The 19,527-nt window shown below is 41.6% G+C and overlaps 1 protein-coding gene and 1 pseudogene across 5 annotated transcripts in view; one reads left to right on the top strand and one right to left on the bottom strand.

Annotated features, from left to right (window-relative positions):
• Positions 1-19,527, top strand: part of RTTN (rotatin) — a 167,880-nt gene that overhangs the window by 128,092 nt on the left and 20,261 nt on the right. For 3 of the 4 annotated variants that reach the window (XM_081252870.1, XM_081252871.1, XM_081252868.1), the window contains exons 45-49: positions 692-894; positions 3,924-4,191; positions 10,015-10,118; positions 11,209-11,278; positions 12,333-12,642. In XM_081252870.1, the coding sequence (XP_081108996.1) occupies positions 692-894; positions 3,924-4,191; positions 10,015-10,118; positions 11,209-11,278; positions 12,333-12,418 (731 nt within the window). In that variant the 3' untranslated portion in view covers positions 12,419-12,642. Of the gene's footprint in view, positions 1-691; positions 895-3,923; positions 4,192-10,014; positions 10,119-11,208; positions 11,279-12,332; positions 12,643-19,527 lie in introns of those variants that run through there. The other variant, XM_081252869.1, reaches the window with a different exon arrangement.
• On the bottom strand, positions 5,680-6,548 carry LOC308626983 (40S ribosomal protein S3a-like; annotated as a pseudogene). Its single transcript has one exon. The product of its transcript is annotated as a 40S ribosomal protein S3a-like (transcript).

Below are 19,527 nucleotides of genomic sequence, written 5' to 3'. Positions count from 1 at the left end.
TAGTTTTGTGTAACATGAACGGAAACCTTGGTATTTGGATACTGCTGTGTAGTGTGAATACAGGAAAGATCACTGTATTTATTTGTGTTTACTTACCTTTTATGAGTTTATTTTACAGGATGTATTTGATTCAGATCTAGTTGTACTTAAGCTGGCCTCCTTGCATGGACTTTCACAAGCTAATCACACCTTAGGCTTACGTTACAATACAGTAAAATGTATTTCTAATTCTTTTATGATTATTTTTCTCCTTTGATAAATCCCATATAGTTGTTTAATTTACTGAGTTAACACTGGACTCTGGAAAACCAGTTGATGCTACTGCTGGCGCTCGCTGCTTGTGAGCTGTGTTACCTTGAGCAAGTCACTGACACCTCTGAGCCCTGAGATGTCGTTTAGCATATATGGCTGGTGGCATTTGTCCTGTCCTCCCACCCCAGGATTATCGTGTTCCTCATTTTTTTCTTCTGGAAAATGGAGGCATTAGACCACAGTGTTTTTAAATGCTTTATTGAGGTCGTTAGGCCCTCAGTCCATTAGATCAGATGCAGACATATCAGCACCAGCCTTCAGTGCCATTGCAGTTCACAGGCTAATGGCCGAGTCCTTTGATAGACATGCTTTACCACTCAGGTTGTTGAACTAAAGCGTGAAGCTGAGATGATGTTGTGATGGACTGTTGTTTTTGAAGGTTGCAGTTCTCTCTGTTGGTCAAGTTACGGACAATATCCTGTTCAAGCTGCACATCGAGGGGCCCCTGGCAGCTCCCTGATGCTGTGTATCCTGAAGATGGCTTCCCAGGTGCCTCTCGAGAACACTGCAGTCCAGCAGATGGTTTTCATGTTTCTTTCAAACCTGGCCTTGTCTCATGACTGTAAAGGGGTAATTCAAAAAGTGAGTACTTAAACTCTCCTTCCTATCATAAAAAAGAGACTCAGTAAAATAATCCTTTCAACCGAGGACATGTGTGACAAGTCTAGAACTCAGTTTCTAGGATTAATTATTATGATTTTAAGGCATTTTATTTTAAAGGATTGTAAAAGGATCAGGAGGTTCACTTTGTTTAAAGCCTGTTGATAGATGATACATGGAAAGTGACAGAAACTAGAATATGATCACACCATTCCCTTTTAGTTTGTCTTCTTAGCTTTTGGACTGTATTTTCTCTCTCTCAAAGATGACGGTTTTAGAAAGGCAGCTGTGTTAAATTTATTTTGAGATCATAAAAGCGATATATTGGTCTTTAAACAGACCAAATTGAGCATAACAGTTCTAGTTCAATTTACATTGTCAAGTGGTTTATGAAATCACGGCCCCTCCCCAAGTTAGACCTAACTTCTTTATGGCACACAGGTGACTTTTCAGTCCCTGAGACTCCTGTGCCAGAATGTGACTTCCCGCCGCTGGTTTCAACTTGGGCGCTTTAAGAGGGACGGTTGGCTTAAGCAAACCCAATACATACGTTCCCTTAGGCTGTATTTAGGTGTGTATAAACAGGATCCCCAATTTGGAAGATCCCTTAAAGTTTGAATATGATCAGATTATCTGTAACTTACTAGTACATAGTAATTTGAATGCTTCCCTTTCATTTGCATGAATGCCAAGGTAAATTGCGAAAGTTGACCACATTCCTAAGAACTGAGTCTCCTTTTCCTCTATTGTGTCATCTCCCCAGCCACCACCCCCTCCAAAAAAAAAAACACACTTTGAGTGCAGTCTCTAAATAAATAGCAGTCTTACTAAGCAAAGATCTTCTCAGTGCTATGTTGGAGCTAACTCACGCTGGTTCATGAGTGTTTTTGTTAATTTTCAGGGACTTTGCAAGCCAGCTGACATCTTGGTGGTATTTTGAAATCAGCCATGGTGGGAATATTCACGCCATGCACGTCAGGGACCTAGTACTCTCACCTCAGCTGTTTATTTGCCAGCACATGGCTGGATATTTGCTGTGTGTGTGTGTGTGTGTGTGTGTGTGTGTGAAGTCATCCGGAACTGGATTTTGTTGCGGGGGGAGACAGTGCTTTCTGCCACTTCCTTATGGAGAGCACGCTGGTAGGAAGCAAAGTAGGAATTCCCAAGTGGAATATAAATGATAATCTTGTATCTGATGTGTGACTGAGCTGATGCTTATTCTTTTTAAGCTTCAGTTTCTTCATTCAAAAAAATTTTAGGTTAAACAAAATGATCTCTAAGATATTTCAACCCCCAATCTATGATTTTGGTAAGGTACTTAAGCATATTTTGTTTTTCTCCTTTTTTATAAAAAAAAAAAAATTATTTATTTGGTTGCGCCGGCTCTTAGTGGTGGCAGGCAGGCTCCTTAGTTGCGGCATGCATGCGGGATCTAGTTCCCTGACCAGGGATCGAACCCCGGGCCCCCTGCATTGGGAGTACAGAGTCCTATGCACTGTGCCACCAGGGAAGTGCCCTTAAGTGTATTCTGATATAAGTGTGATCGGACTCCATTTCATCAGATTTCCGTTTCAGGTGCAGATCAGTCAGGTTAGTTTTCCTCTGCTCTAATTAGGAATCCTCCGAGCCTTCCTCTGCTCATTGTTATGATGAGCCCTGGACACTTCCAGCTACACCTCCCGTAACTCATCTGTAGTTATTAGAAAATGTAGCTAATGCTATTGTACAACTAAAATTCTAAAATCATCTGTTTTCTCTCTACCATGGCATATTTCTTTGCATTCTACCCAGTGCAGGAAATAGTCTAAAAACGTCTTTAGGCCCAGCAAAAAGAAGGACTGCCCAGAGCATATTTACAATTTAAAGTACTATCATATATTTTATCACTGTTTTCAACTCCAGATCTCCAAGATCATGGCAGAATCTAGCTGAATGGGAAAGACAAGGGATGAATCTAAAAAGCACTAATTTGGGCTGAGAGGTGGGAAGAGGTGTGAGTGGTGGCAAGGGCAGGGCGGAGTGGGATGCAGTTCTGCAGTGTACTTGTTGCTTGGGTGGTGTTGCTAATGCTTCTGTAGCTCGTTTCGTTCTTGTGCTTAGTCCTTTTATGTAAAAGTGCAGAATTTATTTTATAGATTCAAGCCAAAATTTTGATTTAGGTGTAGGGAACCCAAGAAATAAGCCAGAATAGATTGTTAAACAGGAAGAAAGATGAGCTATTCTGGAGAGTTGTGAAAGTTAAGCGATTGTATTTCTGCACCCTGATCCAAATGCCTGTGGTTCCCATGCTGTCCTGGGCTTCTTCTTGATCTAATACTTTTATGCTTTCTTTCCTTGTTTGCATACAGATTATTCTAGGCAATAAGTTATTGTCTTTCACATAGTTCAGGGTTTGGTGTGGTTTTATAGAAGGGGTTTTATTTGGAGGTTGAAATAACTCTTACAGTTAAGTAATGGAGCTTTCTCATCTATAAGTTTACAAGAATGACATGTAGCCACGAGAAATCATCTGTAATGATGAGCAGCTGGGGTAAAGTGAATATAAGATGTACTCACAGATTTTTTTAAAAAAACACTTGTCCTTGGTACTACCAGAGTTGTTAACTGGTGTCTAAGACTGACTGAGGTTTTGTTTCTTTTTCTTTCCTGTAGGATAGCTTTAAATGAGTAGCAAAATTGCCAGAAGGCAGACATAAAGAGAAAACTCAAGAAGCCTGAAATAATCCCCAAACTGAATGAACAATCCTAAATAACTAAGAGTTGACTAGTTACTTTATCCATCATCAGGAAAGGATTAGTAAGAATTAAAATTTGAGCACTATTTTGTTCTCCTTAACCTTTTCACTTATACCTGGAAACAGTATAGATGGAGTATTTGGAAGGTATTGGGAGGAAGGAGAAATTAAAGTTGGGGAAAAGAGGAGCAGAATGCTAGTACTTGATCTCTGAGGGACTAGGAAAATAATGAAAAGACTCAAGAGGAAAATAATATTCTCTCTATTTATCCACAGAGTAACTTCTTACAGAACTTTCTGTCTCTAACATTGCCAAAAGGAGGAAATAAACATCTCAGTAATCTGACCATTCTTTGGTTGAAGTTACTCCTGAATATATCACTTGGAGAAGATGGGCAGCAAATGATCCTGAGGCTCGATGGCTGTTTAGACTTACTTACAGAGATGAGCAGATTCAAGCATAAGAGCAGCCCTTCTTTACCTCTTCTTATTTTTCATAACATTTGCTTCAACCCTGCCAATAAGCCCAAGATCCTGGCTAATGGTGAGTATTCTGCCTGTACACCACACGCATCCATTTATACGTGTGGTTATTCAGGTGAAAACACAGAGTAGTTTATAAATGTGCCAGGTGCTTATGCATCACGCGCCACGTTCAAGGCACTGTGGGAGGCCGCAGCTGTAGGGACTAATCGAATCGGGCGTGATTCCCACCCCTGAGATACTGCTGAGTCTCCCGGGTTAACAAGTCACCGCACGACGGCCAGGCTGGATCCAGGAGGTGGTACCGAGGTGGGCCTGGGCCTCACCTCCCTCCTCCCGTTCCTCGTCCTGGTCCTCTGACTCCTGCACGCCTTCGAGCGGGTGCTGCCCTGTCCGTGGAGCCTGCCCAGACCAGCCTGTCCACGTGGCGACCCCACCTCTTCCTCCTGCCTCCCGCGCTCTCACCCCTGCCCCTTGCCCTGTTGTACGTTTCTCCACAGCACTACCACCCGCTGCTGCACTGTGTTTTCGGTGTGTACCTGCGGGTTCCTCGTCTGCCTGCACTGGAACATAAGCTCTTACGAGTCAAGAGGTTTCTGCCTCTTGTTCACGTTTCTCTGGAGCAGCTAGACTCGCGCCCGTCACTAGTGGGCGCCCAGTGGGTGTGTGAGCTGGAGAGCCACACTGAGCAGGCAGCGGAGTTCAGGACCCAAGAGCACATGGCGACAGTAGCTTCACAGCGACTCCATTCTCTGATCTCAGGACAGATGGAGGCGAGGATCAGTGAGGATTCAGAAAAAGTTTGGAACAGAAGGAGCGAAATGGAAACATCTGTTTGTGCAGCCATGTGCTGTTTCTGTGAGGCGTGTGTGAATTTCAAGTTTTATGAGGAGACGCGTTATCATGAAAAGAAGAGAGGTGGGCTCTAGACTCCCACGTACCTGGTGCCGGCTGCCAGGCCCTCGTGTGCTCCCGCAGCGTCGCCTGGGGCAGCTTCTCCGGGTCCCCTTTCTTCATCTAGAAAATGGTCCCTCCTTTCTTGACCTCGGTAGAAATCAGTTGTTAACACAGAAACTGCCTGGCACTGTTTGTGGTACATGGTAGATGCTCCAGATGTATTAGTTCTCTTTCCATTCATGTTTTTCACTTAAACTTTCTTAGAGGTGTTTTTCTATGAAACACGGAGTTTTCCAAGTGGAAAGGATTCTGCTTACATTCTGTTGTGTATAGTCATGATTCTATTTTTCTGATAATAATTATTGAATTGCGAGAAATGCAGGGGAAGGTTTTAGAAGCTCAGCCAGCCTTTAACTTACCTGAATGAATGAGGATCTCCTCTCCCGTGGCCCCTCTGCTGACTCTGTGTGGCCGCCATGGGGGAGGGGCGGGGGGGGGCTCCAGCGACTTGTTTCCAGGTTTCCATCCACCTTCACTGTGTCTCCCTCAGTCCTTACGTTTGTGAAATGAGGGTGACGTTAGGGCCCTACCTCCGAGGGCAGTGAGACGGCCCGTGTGAGGCGTCTGTTCCTCTTCCTGCCATCACCTGTTAGCATTCACCTTTCTCAGAATAAGTTTTTTCTTTGGGGACTGCTAACTGCAATTTTATTATTGAGAGAGTTGGGAAAAGGTCAGGCTTTAGGGAGCTGAAGGAAAAGTCTGCATTTCTGGATCACTCAGGGTTTGTTTTTTTTTTTTTTTTTCCACAAATAAGATATTTTATTTGTCACCATTAAAAGTCTGAATTTTAAACAGATATTTAGACTGGTGGCTCATATCCATTAGCTCGTTCAACTTTAGCACCTGTCTCGTCCCCAATAGCTTTTCCAGGACTACTACCTTCACCCTGTAGCTCCGTGAGTTTTCCCAGTTCAAACTTGGGCTTCTTCAGCATTTTTACTTTTCTAACAAAAACATCATGGACCTTTTCTTTGTCTTTTCCAGTGCTGTCTGGAATCAGTTTATTGACCACCTCTTTCAAGTCATTTGTCTGCTCCTCTCTGGTCATGATTTCCATCATCTTCTTCTGGATCTGGGGGACTTGCTGGTGCTGGGCATAAGAGGTCTTCCCGAATCTGATTGTTACATTTTTTAGTAAAACCCACACAGAATAGACGAAGCAAATAACCATCGGTAGTCTTGACATCGACGTGAGCTTCATCATGGTCTGCCATTTTTTGACCATGGAGCACATTTTGTCATGCGTAAGATCCATGCCATGGAAATTAGGCAGTTTTTTCCCTGAACATCCTCAGTAATTAGCTTGAATTTTCTAAATACAGCTTCATCATTCTGCAGGTCAGCAGGGCTTACTTCAAACACAAGACCCTTGAGGCCATCAGATGTGATTTTGGTTCCTTGAGTTCTCGTGACCAGTGTTTTCCCAATAGTTCTTACAGTGAACATAGCTGGCACTTTCACTTCATACCAATCTTTCTTAGAAACTTGGTCAACCACTTTCTTCTTGGCTCCCTTTTTGCTGCCTTTCGTAAGATGCTTGTTATTGCTGACTGCCAGGGTGCTGCTCAGAGAGCCAAAAGGCTGGATCACTCAGGATTTATTTTTAAACATTTCCTTGTATCAGCAATGTGCTCTCTCCTTCATTAGCTTAAAGAAGGAGCTTTCCCCAGCCCCACAGATGTGAGATCAGGGGCCTTCAAGGCAGGGTAGGAAGCAGCAACTGTGCCGCTTCTACATGGATGTATCGCAGGCACTGCCTCCGTCTCCACTTGGGGATCCAGAGGGAATGCTTGGCAGGGTCAGGCAGCTTGGAAATCTCCCCAGCAAGGCTACGTAACTCTGATAGTAGCACCCAAACATCCAGTTTAGATGGCCAGGAGTAGAGTGGGCAGTGGGGCTTGACTTTGCTGTTTAAACAGATGCAGAGTACTCCTTGTGTCTGGTCATGTCAGAGTAGGTGTCCTCTCTGAAAACAACAAAAACATGCTAGATAAAATGTATTAAAATTCACCTTAAAAAATCAAAGAACTGAAAACATAGTGGGAAACTTATAGCCCAATTTTGATTGAAAGTCTGTGCCCAGAGAGGTAAGAAGTTTGTAGAAGGCTCTTTAGCTCCCAGGACATTTGCCAGCTTTGTGTGCTTGGGCTTTTGTCCAGGAGTGCCAAGAGGGGAGGGGACAGACACCAGGAATCTCTGGAGTCTTATGGACCATCCTGCAGGTATTGAGCTGGAATCCCAAAGAACTAACCTCTTAGAAAAGGATGAATCAGAATTAAGTTGGTGCCCCAAACCTCATGCAGGCGACTAGAAAGAAAAGAAAAACAAGTGTGAGAATGGGCACCACAGACTGCCCCTCACAGCTCTGCACCCCAGACACACGTAGACAAGTGGCCCATGACCTTGGCTGCAGCTGATCCTCGACTGACAGTGCCGCTGGGGGCTGAGCAGAAGCAAACTGCCCTCTGATGGATGGAGGACACGTTTGTACTGGGCCTCAGGGAACCTCCACAAATAATTTTTCAAAAGCATCAGCCAGTATACAGTTAAAGATGACCAAGCTTGTCAGGAAAAATGGCAACATGAGTGAGAAACAGCAGGGGGAAAAATACCAACTTATCTGCCTAGATTTCAGATGTTGGGATTGTAAAACACAGATTTGAAATGACTTTTTTAATACAATATTTAGATAAATAAATGACAAACTTGAAAGTATTTGCTGGGAATAGGAAACTGAAAAATTGAAAGATTTGGAAAAAGAACCAAGCAGAGCTTCACTGTTGAGTATGATAATCAGTTAGCCACTTACAGGTGTTTAAATGTAAATTAAGATATGCAGTTTGTTAGTCACACTAGCTACATGTGGCTATTGGCTATCTTATTAGACCACATACATATAAACGTTTCCATCATTGTAGGAAGTGCTATTAGACAGGACTATTCTAGAACTTCAGTAGCCAAAATTAAAAACTCAGTATACATGCTGGCAGCAAGTTAGGTGCAGTGGAGGAGAAAATTTAGGCATTAGAAGATAGATCAGAAAAACAATACCCAGAATGCAGCACAGATAGCTAAAAATGATGAGAAAGGATTAAAAGAATAAAGGGTTTAAAAAAAAAAGGTAAGTGACATAGCAGATACATTGGGACAGTCTAATTGCATGTTTAATTAAAGTCCTCAAAGGAGAGGAGAAGAGAGGAAATGTAAGCGATGACAGCTAAACATTTTAAGAACTGTTTTCGTCAGACACTAATCCATAGATTCAGGAGACTCAGATAATTCCGAGCAGATAAATAAAAGTAAATCCACATCTGTTCTCGAGGTTATTTCTGTGTTTCTGTGCGAGTTCAGTTCATACCTATTTGTTAAACTTAAAAATGTTTTACATGCTTTTTTGTATACATGTTATATTTCACAATAAAATGTGTTTTTTAAAAAAATTGATCCACTTGCATTATCAGAGGGGACACTACATTAAGTGACCTATACATTATACAGTATCTATACAGTACTTTATTAAAAATTTTAAGAGATAGTAACTGGTTGAAGGAGTTATATAAACTTATTTAGATCATGGGTTATATGTTCTGAGTGTCTGATAAAAAGTATGGAAACATCCCTGGATGATACTCAGTTGGAGAACACAGAAATCACCCTCCCATTTGATGATGGTCCCTAAGAGTACCAGCTGCCACCCATCACCTCACATGATGAATTGCATCAGGTAACTGTTGTATATAGGCTGGGTCTGGGTAGGTTATGATACAGAGGTGGCGGGGAGTGCAGAGCAGGTGGTGAGGCAGGAGGGGTAGTCGGCAGAAAGTTGCTGCACCCACACCTCACTTCCACGCTGTCTGTCCCTCCGCTGCACAGAGTTCACTTTATGGAGCCGCTTTTTTTTTTTTTTTCTGTAAAAGATTTTAAATTTCTTAAAATTTCTTTTAAAATGCTAAATAAGATTACTTAAACTCATTTTTGTTTGCTTTAGTTATGGAATCTTTCATCCAACTAGTATTTATTGAGCCTCTACAATAAACTTGCAGTGTGAATATTCACCAGTGAGCAGACACACAGACTGCCCTCAGCTAGGTTACAGTTTCATTAGGTGCATTCATTGAGGTTGGGATAATACATAGAGAGAGTTCCCAATAACAAGTGTTTCACCCCTAAGAATGCAACATGTTTTTAAAATCACACATTTTAGAGGGAAAATAATTTGATAGAATTTAATGATACATACAGTTAAGTAGTAAAATAGGTTCATGTATTGTTCTGAAACACTTGGACGATCTCCTTGGGGCTAGACATCTCTACTTTAAGATGAGTAGGCTGCTGCAGATAATTTGTAAGTCTTTCATACTCTGGCCAGCTTTGCACAGAGGGGTGTATCTTGTGTGTTGTTACGCCTTTAAATAACATTTTCCTCTCTCTCTCTCTCACACACACACACACACACACAAACATGCCTTTGAAATGTTTAGTCCTTTTTTAAAAGGCTTAACTAATATGGTATTTCTTGATTATTTTATATAGTAGCCCATGCTATTGATATGTTTGTATAATGTCTTTATAATTTATCATAAGAGCAAGTCCTATTTTCCTGCATGTGAAAATGTGAGATATGATTGAACAGCTCATTGATAAACTCATTGTGTAGTGGCTTACTTCTGCTCTATCGTTGTCTTTAAATGAATGTGCCTTTGTTGAATTAGGGCCGAAAAAGTTAAGCAGCCGTGGCTTCCCTGTGCCTGCTGTGAAAACAATTTGTTTCCAGGTGGTTCTCCCACATACCACATGTTATAAAAGATTGCTTTTGCCAACTTTGTATTTGTTTGGTGGGTAAAAAGGGTTATCTGACCAGTCTAAGATATGAATACAATGTATTGTCTGGGACTAAACTTTTTTTTTTTAATGTGCTTATTATTAGAAAAAGTCATTAGTGTGCTAGCTGCCTGTCTGGAAAGTGAGAATCAAAATGCTCAGAGGATTGGAGCAGCTGCGCTTTGGGCTCTGATTCACAATTACCAAAAGGTCAGTTTTTAAAATCGTTGTTGTCCCTAGGGGGCAAACACCAAGGCTCTTGGGACGTCAGAGGACTGTCAGCAAGGAAAAAATCAAAGTCACAGATAGTGTTGCCTTTGTGCATTCAAACCATTAGTAAACTATCTGTCAAAATCTTTCATGTAATCATTTCAATAGGAGGTGTCTCAGTTCCAAGTGTTTCTCTCTTGAGTGAATTCTCCCTGTTAATATAACTTGATTTGCCATATTGGTACAATGCTAGTATGAACTGTTTCTTCTAAAAGACATGTCAAGGAAAAACTCGTCTTGAACTCAGGCCGAACAATGAAGTTTTATCTAGTTGCGAGATTCGTCTTTCTCTAGGACATGTCATCACTGAACTTTGAAGTCAGCTCAGTCCTTGTAAGGCTGTGACACAGGGCCGGCCCCAGGGGAACGGCCAGCAGGTGGGACTTGCACCTGCTCTCTCTGGCCTCTGGTCTTCTCTTTGATTGCAGACGTCTCACTCCTGAGAGAAATACCTGTGTGTACCTAGTGGCTGAGTAGTGGCCAGGTGACAGTGTTAGGATAAATGGCCATCCTCAAACGGTGCTCACGCAGCTGGCCGTCCCTGGTGCGCACTGGCTGGTGTCAGCACTCGTGAGGACAGAGGCTGCTCTTGTCACTGTCACCCCTGTACCCCCAGGGCTCAGCACAGGGTTATGCACTTTGGGATCTCTCAGTAAATACTTGTTGACCAACTGACCGACTGCTAGTATTGTGTATCCTTGATCTGAAATCTGAGGTTTGAGGAAATAATGAAATACTGAAACTGAGATGGCATAGTTTAAAATAGCAAATTGAGATCAGGGGAGAAGGGGGAAAAGAGGGAAAAGGGGGAAAAGGAAGAACATGGGACAGTAAAAATCAAGTCAGCTAGGGAAGGGGTGGGCGGTGGCACAGTGGGGTGGAGTGGGGTGGAATCTCCAGCTACATTATTATCTTCTGTAGTATCCTGTTTAATACCGTAGTCAACAAGCGCAGACCTAGTATTGTGCTATCCTGATTCTTAAACACATGGGAATGAATCTAATTGATGGATTGCTCTGTATTATCCTAGGCAAAAACAACTTTGAAAAATCCATCAATAAAAAGAAGAGTGGATGAAGCATATTCCACAGCAAAGAAAAGTAAGTTTTATTATTAAAGAGATTATAGTTAAACTTGGAAGCTGTTCACTGAATTCTCTGATTAATGATATATTTGGACAGTTCACAGCAAAATGGCAGTTTTCTACACTGATGTTTGAGGAGCTTTTATGTTGAAGCATTGTAAAGTGTGCCAATATTTGGTCCATGTTTTTCATTGTAACATTTTTTAAAATAATAAAATGATCTAATAGATGAATGATTGAGATACAGTATTTTCTTGACATGTCAGTGATCTTTCTCCAACTCATTTTTTTGTATCAAATTTCCTTTTGCCAGTGGCTACCACTGTGCTAAAGTGTGTTCTTACGTGATAAGAACTAGGCCCAATTAGAACTGACCTTGAACAGAAAATGTTGGTCTAACGTCAGGGAGTTGAATTACAGTCTTCCAAGAATAGATCCCATTGCCCCAGCATCCACTCGGTCCTGTGAAGTGATCATGATATGAGGCAGGGTTTTCCTCTCAAAGTGCATTTTTCATTTTAAGTGATACCAGTTTGCAATGAGCATTATTCTCTAAACCTTCTTTCCCCTAAGATACTGAACTGTGTCTTTCCTGTACTGTTCTGTGTCTGTTGGCTATTAATTTGTGTTTTTATAGTGTAATTTTTTGTAAGTGGTTTAGTTTTGGGGTTCCGCCCCCACTTCGGTTTGTTTCTAGCTATGACCATGAGTTTCTAGAGGCAACGAATGTTTGAATTTATGTGGTAGGAGGGGTGGTACGTAAAAAAGAGCAAGGCATTCATTTGGGATCATAGGTAATAGTGTCCATTATGGAGGTGTATCGTTTTTTGTTTATACTCTGTGGCTAAACCAGTAATTAAAAATAAATTCCATAACTTCTTAATTTTTAAAATGTTTAATATTTTAAATATTAAATTTAAAAATATTCTTATAATGCTAGTGCTCAAGAATTGGAATAGAACTCTGTCACTGATAATCCTGTTCACGTGTGTTTGTGTGTGTGTCTACTGTTCAGTGAAGTGCTAAAGTTTAATAAATTGCTCTTCTGTGCTCTAATTTTTCTATCTCAGCTTTCTTAAGCTCAGAAGAAACCCCTCTAAATGCCTATTATTTGAAATGTCTTGAAAACCTTGTGCAGCAACTTAACTCTTCGTGAGCGCTCTGAGATGCTTTGCCCCGAAGCCAGCGGCCACCGGACAGGTGAGCCAACCTTGAAGCAAGTTGTGTGTAGACCTGTCCCTGAAGACGTGCTAAGCCTCTGCATCAAAGGGCATAGAGAGTCCTGGGAACACAAACATCTTTTTTTTCTATGCAATGTGTTTTGTAAAAATCCTATTTATCAGTTATTTAATGAAATAAAATATTTTTAGCAACTGAAAATTGACTAATAATTGCTGCTTACAGGCTTTTATCAGTCTCATGAATATAAATTTTAGGAATGGAAAGAAGACATTGTGTTCTGATTTCCTTTTTTAAAAAAATTTTTACGTGAAATTTGGCTCATCAATACAAATCCTTATTTTTCAAAGCATACACATCAGTGAAGGAATATTTGTAGTAAACGTGTATAATTTTGTGAGTAGCTTCTTTTTGCAATTTTTAGTGAGAGTAATTCCTTTCCATATGATTTATAAATGTGTTATATTTTATTATTTTCACCTTTCAACCTCTGAAATGTTGTGTAATAAAAAAGGAAGAAATAGTGTTTATGGTCATGTACCGTGGCCTGGGTTCAAATTCTGTCTCAGCTCAGAACATCATGAAGAACAGGAATGTGAAAAATCCAGCAGGAACAACTCTGTCGAGGCCTCCTCACATAACTCTTAACTAACATGTAGTTCTGCGCTCAGAACTTAAGATTGGGAGTTCCCTGGTGGTCCAGTGGTTAGGACTTGGCGCTTTCACTGCTGTGGCCCGGGTTCAGTCCCTCATCGGGGAACTAAGATCGTGCATATACATACACATACACCACACACATATATATACACTCATTATTTAGGAAACATTTTTCTAATTAAACTATGGTTAACAAGAAAAAGGAAAAAAACTTTGTTTATTAAGTACTGTTAGCAAATTGCTATCATTAATAAAATAAACCATGGGATGTTATTTACGCTAGAACCATGGGGACAAAATATGTGTTAAATGCTGAAATAGAAGCAGATAAATTTGTAGTTTCTGAAAGTTATTCATTAGAGATCTGAAAAATAGGTCTAGGAAGTTCAGAAGTTTCTGAATAGCCCAAATTAATTTGAAGCAATGGACATGCCAATATTCTGAAAAATTCTAAGAGCAGGAATCTTAGGAATTCTTTCTTTTTTCCTGGTTTCTTATATTCTATGTCATTTTCTTGGTATCACCTTTAAGCCCTCATTGGTGAATGATAGAACAGATTTCTCTGTAATTTCCATTTAAAGAGCTCTTTCTATGTCATAGACACTATTCTCCAAACGTTTATTATTTAATCTTTCTCTAAAATACTACCGTTGTACCTGTGTTAGAGGTGAGTGAATGCAGTGGCTAGGTGATCCATTTGTGGGTGATGAATAGGGAAGTTGAGGTTGGAACCAAGGATAACTGCTGACAGGCCTCAGGGTGTTTTTGTTTTTGTTTTTTGCGGTACGCGGGCCTCTCACTGTTGTGGCCTCTCCCGTTGCGGAGCACAGGCTCCAGACGTGCAGACTCAGCGGCCATGGCTCACGGGCCCAGCCGCTCTGCGGCATGTGGGATTCTCCCAGACCGGGGCACGAACCCATGTCCCCTGCATCGGCAGGCGGACTCTCAACCACTGCGCCACCAGGGAAGCCCAGGCCTCAGGGTTTTAACCACTGTGCTCTGCTGCCTTTTTTCTCATTGAAATACCTGTCTTTGTGTTTGGATCTTATGGTTAACTTACATTTTTCTACAAAACTGGGATCTCTCAGGGAAATGATCACTTCCTTTATGGTTCACTGATTGATCGATTCACATGTCAGAGTTTGCTTTGCCTCATACCTTTGGAATTGGAGAGAATTGTAATTGATTATGTTCCCTAGCAGTTCAAGGTAGTACTACAGGGGGATTTGTAACCCAGCAGGGATGTTACCTGCTGAATCCCAGGGGCCCTGGAAAGAGGGAGAGAGGTCGTGGCTTCAGGAGAACATGTCCTGGGTGTGAACCCCAGGGGCACATGGTGTTCCAGGGCCGTGGTGGCCCACCCGCCCATCTGTCTCTTCAGATTGTGTCCAGCCAACCAGTGCAGAAGCTGCTAAGCAGAAGACCCTTGAGGTGACCGGCCACTGTTTCAGCAACTGCCATGGTACTACCTTGGGGACCCACCAGCGTCAGAATCCCCCAGGATGCTTGTTGAAATGCAGATTCCTGGGCCCACTGAAGCATAGTCTTAGGCCTGTGTCTAGAATTGTTAGCAAACTCGCCGGGTGATCTTTACACTCACCACAATTGGAGAAGCACTGATTAATCCCCTGACTTTACAGAAAACTGCCTAGAACATGAAACTGGCTTCACACCACTTGATTACTTAGTGAGGAAATCAGAACTTGAATCTGGGTCTCTGGAATGCTAGTCAAGTGTTCTTTCTTTCACACATCCCTAGTTTAGGCAGAGGTCCAGAAAGCAGGTGTAGGGAACTAATTCATGCCTTGCGGTCTGCAGATTTCCCATTTCCTGGCCTCTTTGGTTGGTTGTGTTAGCGTGTGTCTGTGCTGAGAATGAGCTCGAAGACTGCCGTGTTAACCAGGGCAGGCAGACATTGATCCTGAGGTGTCTGTATTTAGGGCCTTGAGCAGTCTGGGGGGCGAGGCAGCCCCTGGTTTTGAAAACAGAGGAAACAAGTAGAATAATTAGCTCACCTAGTTGGAGCCTTTCCCCACTCTTCCTAAAATCACTTTCAGAAGTGAATAACTGGAAGTACTTTTCTTTGGTATTCTGTAAATAATGAAGTGAAAAATAGAATTTGACCGTTTAACAGCAGGTCACCGATTTTCCTTTGTAGTGTTAAATTACTACAGATGATGAGTATGTTTTCCATCATTAGTCTTGTGGCTGCACCTTGTCTACCCACCATTTCCTGAGATCTGCTGCTTGACCTATGATGTTTCTCAAACTTGGCAAATTGGTGAGTAAGAATAATGATTGGCATTCCTGTTCCTGCCGTACGAGGTGTGCCCACAGTTATTTCGGGGAATGTGGTGAAGTGGTTAAGGGCATAGGGCTCTGGAGTCATATGGACCTGGGGCCAGCCCTGGCCTCACCCTGCACAGCTGCAGGGACCTGGGATAGCCTCCAGGCCATATCTTCCGCTGTCACTGGGGATAAGTATACCCACCTTGTAAAGTTGGGGAGAGGATTGAGTGCCCAGTCTTCTTCTTGTACCTGGTACATAGCTCATTGTCTCTTCGATGTTATCAGTGATTGATTATTCTTACAGTCTCAGAAATGTATCTCTCTTTCATGAAAGCATTAACTCTTTTGTGTCCTTGCAATGCTTCTCTCCCTTTGGGGAGGGGGATGTGCTGGAAAGTGAGTTTTGTTGTCAGAACTAAGGCTCCCACATTCCAAAAAGATCATCCGTTTCTGGTGGAGGTGCACATCCACAGTCCTGAGGTCGCTAAAGGCACAGACATTGAGCAAGTCGTCTAAGTCTTGCAAAGCAGTGCATAGAGGTGCTAAATACACCTGGGTGGCCTGATGTTTTTTCTTCTTCGGCTCATCAGGTTGTCTTGATTGAATGTCAGTTGGTGAAATATTGCTCTTTCTCCACTGAATTGTGAAAATGGAAAATACAAGAAATTATAACCTTAGCAGCCAAAAGAAAATCTTAGCTTACAGAATCCATCAGTTTGGGAGCAGGCCTTTTCCTCTTGCCACCTGTTGTTGACCTGTGTGATCCAGGAAGTTAGGGGAATGGATGATAAAAGGCCATTGTTTCTGTGAATTAGGAAACTTAGTTTTGGGGAACTTAGAGCTTATTTTTCTTAACTCAGAAGTTATTCCTCACAGAAAATTCCTTATAAAACTCAGGTAACAAGTCTCATACATAGGCTCAGGATGTACGGAAGACCATGCCAAGACCTGGGATTCTGAGGTTTGGCAGCAAGACACGAGGGGCTCAGCATGATCCTGTTTTAACTGTTCCCAACAACGTTCATCTTTGTGTTTCATTTGCTCCTTCTGCATTTGGGAAATCTGCTTCAGAAAAAAAATCTGCTTTTTTTAAAGCGGTGTTTCATAAAAGATCCATATGGTAACGTTCAATAAATTTCTTTTTAACTAATTTCACATGAAAACCAAGAGAAATGTATGTGTTTTAATGTAGACTCCAAGGGAAAAATTCTTTCATGCATTTCTTCTTTTCCAATAACGTCTGTTTCCCTGTGGCCTTACCCGTGCCCGCAGCCGTGCCTTTGGAGCGTCTGCGTCCCATTTGGTTCATTCATCTGGGCAGCAATGCTCGGCATTCTGGTAGCAGATTGCTTGCAGTTCTGGAAACATGACTTCCTCAGATACTCTGTTAGAACATTCTTCCCTTGGCTTACCCTGGGAAGAGACAGATTATAAAGTGGAAAACTATTTTTAATCATTTTCTGGTGGTATTTGTAAAGACTGGATCGCAAAGAATCAGTTTATGTATATGATACCTCTTATAAAAAGTTACTTCTTACATCTGTTAGGAAAAGCCATGATTGCAGAGTAGAAAGTCCAAAATAATAATGGCTTCAGTGAGAGAAGAGTTTCTTCTTCTGTTTTTTATTTTTTTCCACAGCCAGCAAGCTCCCCACCGCCACCCCGGGGTGGGGTGCAGTCCTTGGCTGACAGTGTCCTCAGGGGCTCAAGTGCCCATCCTTCTTTGATGCATTCTTCCTTCAGCAAGTTGCCACGTGGACATCTGGAAGGAAAAGAACTCCCCCAGCTGTCTATTGCCCCTTTCAGGAGGCTTCCCAAAAGAGCAGTCTAACAACTTGCCCTTAGGTCCTTGGACAGAACAGTGTGTTGACTACAAGGGAAGAGAAGGGTTGTAGTCCTTCAGCGGGGCTCACTGCACGTTTAGTAACACAGGCCTCTGCTGGGCAGGAAGGAACAAGGGGTTCAGTTAGGCAACTACCAATCCCTGCCCCACTGGCCAATGTTCTAGCTGATTTAAGAGAAAAACATGATACAACTAGAAGTTAAAGTATTATGTTCCCAAATTAAAAATAAGAGGTTAGATGCTTACTGAATTTATTCGATCTGCATTTAGACTTTGTGATTAAGTCTAGTCGCGTTTAGAACTGGAAATAGTACTGTCAGAGAATAAAGTAAGATCACTTCCTGGTGTGGGTTTATCCCCATGACATGAAAGCCTTCAGTTGTTAGAACCCACCTGCTTATCATAGAGAAATATGGCGGTGAAGACAGAGTAGTTGGTCTGAGCAGACACCAGCATTCTCAATGATAGTTTAATTAATCAAAAAATTAATTGGAAACTTAAAAAATATATGTACTTTTACCATTTATTTCAAATATGTAAATATGTGTTCATTACCCAGTCTCTTAATAAGGGCTGAGGCCATTTTTGAAGGTAGTTCCTTCACTGATGTGTTTTGGGGCATAAATCACATCTCTGGACAATTTCCAGTTTCAGTTTCTGGAAGTGGAGCAAAAACTAAGATACTTACTGAGTGATCTAAACCTCAGCCTCTTCCAGATTTTTCTTTACCATTTTATCCAAGAATTCTTCCAAATTTCTATTATTTCTGACTTTCTTTTGTAGTTAGCTCACCACACCAGATTCAACAACAATTTGTGACTCCTTGTTTCTAATTCTTTGCAAAGCATCCAACTTAGCTCTTATAGAAATAATTATTTTTCATCTTACTGCTGTCCTTAGTATTTAACCAAATTCTATAATTACAGTAAGGAGTCCAAGCGGTACAGATGTTTTAGGAACAAGTACAGCCAGATCCTGGTCAGTATGAAACTCGCCGAGTGGAAGCCAGAGAGGCCTGTGCTGGAGGGAGGTCCACTCACCCCTGTACTCATGTGCTCTGGCATTGGTTGGCCGGTATGTTTATTGGGAAAATGGAGAGAATTGTTTAAGCTTAGCAAATCCGTTCTCTGGTGGCCAATAAAGAGAGGTTATACTATGAGCTTTTAAGATTTCTTGAAACTTTGAACATCCTCTTGTTTGTGGCTAATTCTTGCCTGGCTCCCTGTATTAGACACAAAGAAGGCCAGAGGTTAAAGGACACGGGTCCTTCTTGGACATTATTCTCAACTTACCTTGTACCTTCTTCACATTCTCTGGCTTGCTTATCCGTGCCCTTTCTTCTCCTGCCTCTTTGATTGAATTCTCTAACTTTCCTCCACCCGTGTGCCTCCACCCACCTTTACGTTTCCATTTCTGCCTGCTTTAAAAGGCTAAGATCAAATGTCACGTCTCCCGTGAAGCTGTGTCAGATTCCCCAGCTGGCAGGAAAGTCTTTACTCTTTGAGTTTCCACGCCAATTTTAGTGCCTTTTATATCACTTAGCGCTTTTTGCCTTGTATTATACTCACTTGCATAAAGTCATTGTTCCCACTCTCTTCTTCAAAACAGGACTTCTGACTGAGCTTGTGACTCCATGCCTCCCACAATGCCTCACAAAGCAGGTGTTCAGTTTATATTTATTTACAGGAATGAATGAATGAATGGATGAATATGGAAAATACTTTATTAACAAAAGCCATAGAATTTTGTAATGTAAATTAGGCTAAAGTTCTGTAGACTTTGTCAAAATGCCATTACTATAAGTAGTTTTTTATGAGAATAGATTTTTGTTAGGTTCTAAAAATAAAGAATGAAGCCAAAAAGCACTGCTTAAAGACACTTTAAAATCCTTAGAATATTTTTTTAGTTTAGCAGAGTAGGAATAAAACCCCAATATTTTAGATATGATTTGAAAATATAACCAGCACTGACATGGAACAAAGATTCTAGTCTAAACTTTCAAGATCCATTGCTTACTAAGAATCTTATTTGGGCTATTGTTTTTGGGAGGCAGGATGTAGGTATCAGCTTTTTGCAAATAGAACCTTAAATTCTGAAAGTTATATAAGCTGCAACCCCGGCAGTGTGGAAAAAACAGAAGAAGCCAATTTGCATTACCCATGCTGTGTAAAAAGCACAAATCAACAGATAAGCTGTCAGCTTCCTTCCAGTTCCTGTTTCTTAGTGCCCACATTTGGCGGCAGCAGGCACTGTGAGAATCTGACTAAAATAAATGTGACCCTGCTTTGCACAGAAAG

Source organism: Mesoplodon bidens (assembly GCF_964165515.1).
Source record: "Mesoplodon bidens genome assembly, chromosome: 13".
Lineage (NCBI taxonomy): Eukaryota > Metazoa > Chordata > Mammalia > Artiodactyla > Ziphiidae > Mesoplodon > Mesoplodon bidens.
This window is presented reverse-complemented; position numbering and strand designations above follow the sequence as displayed.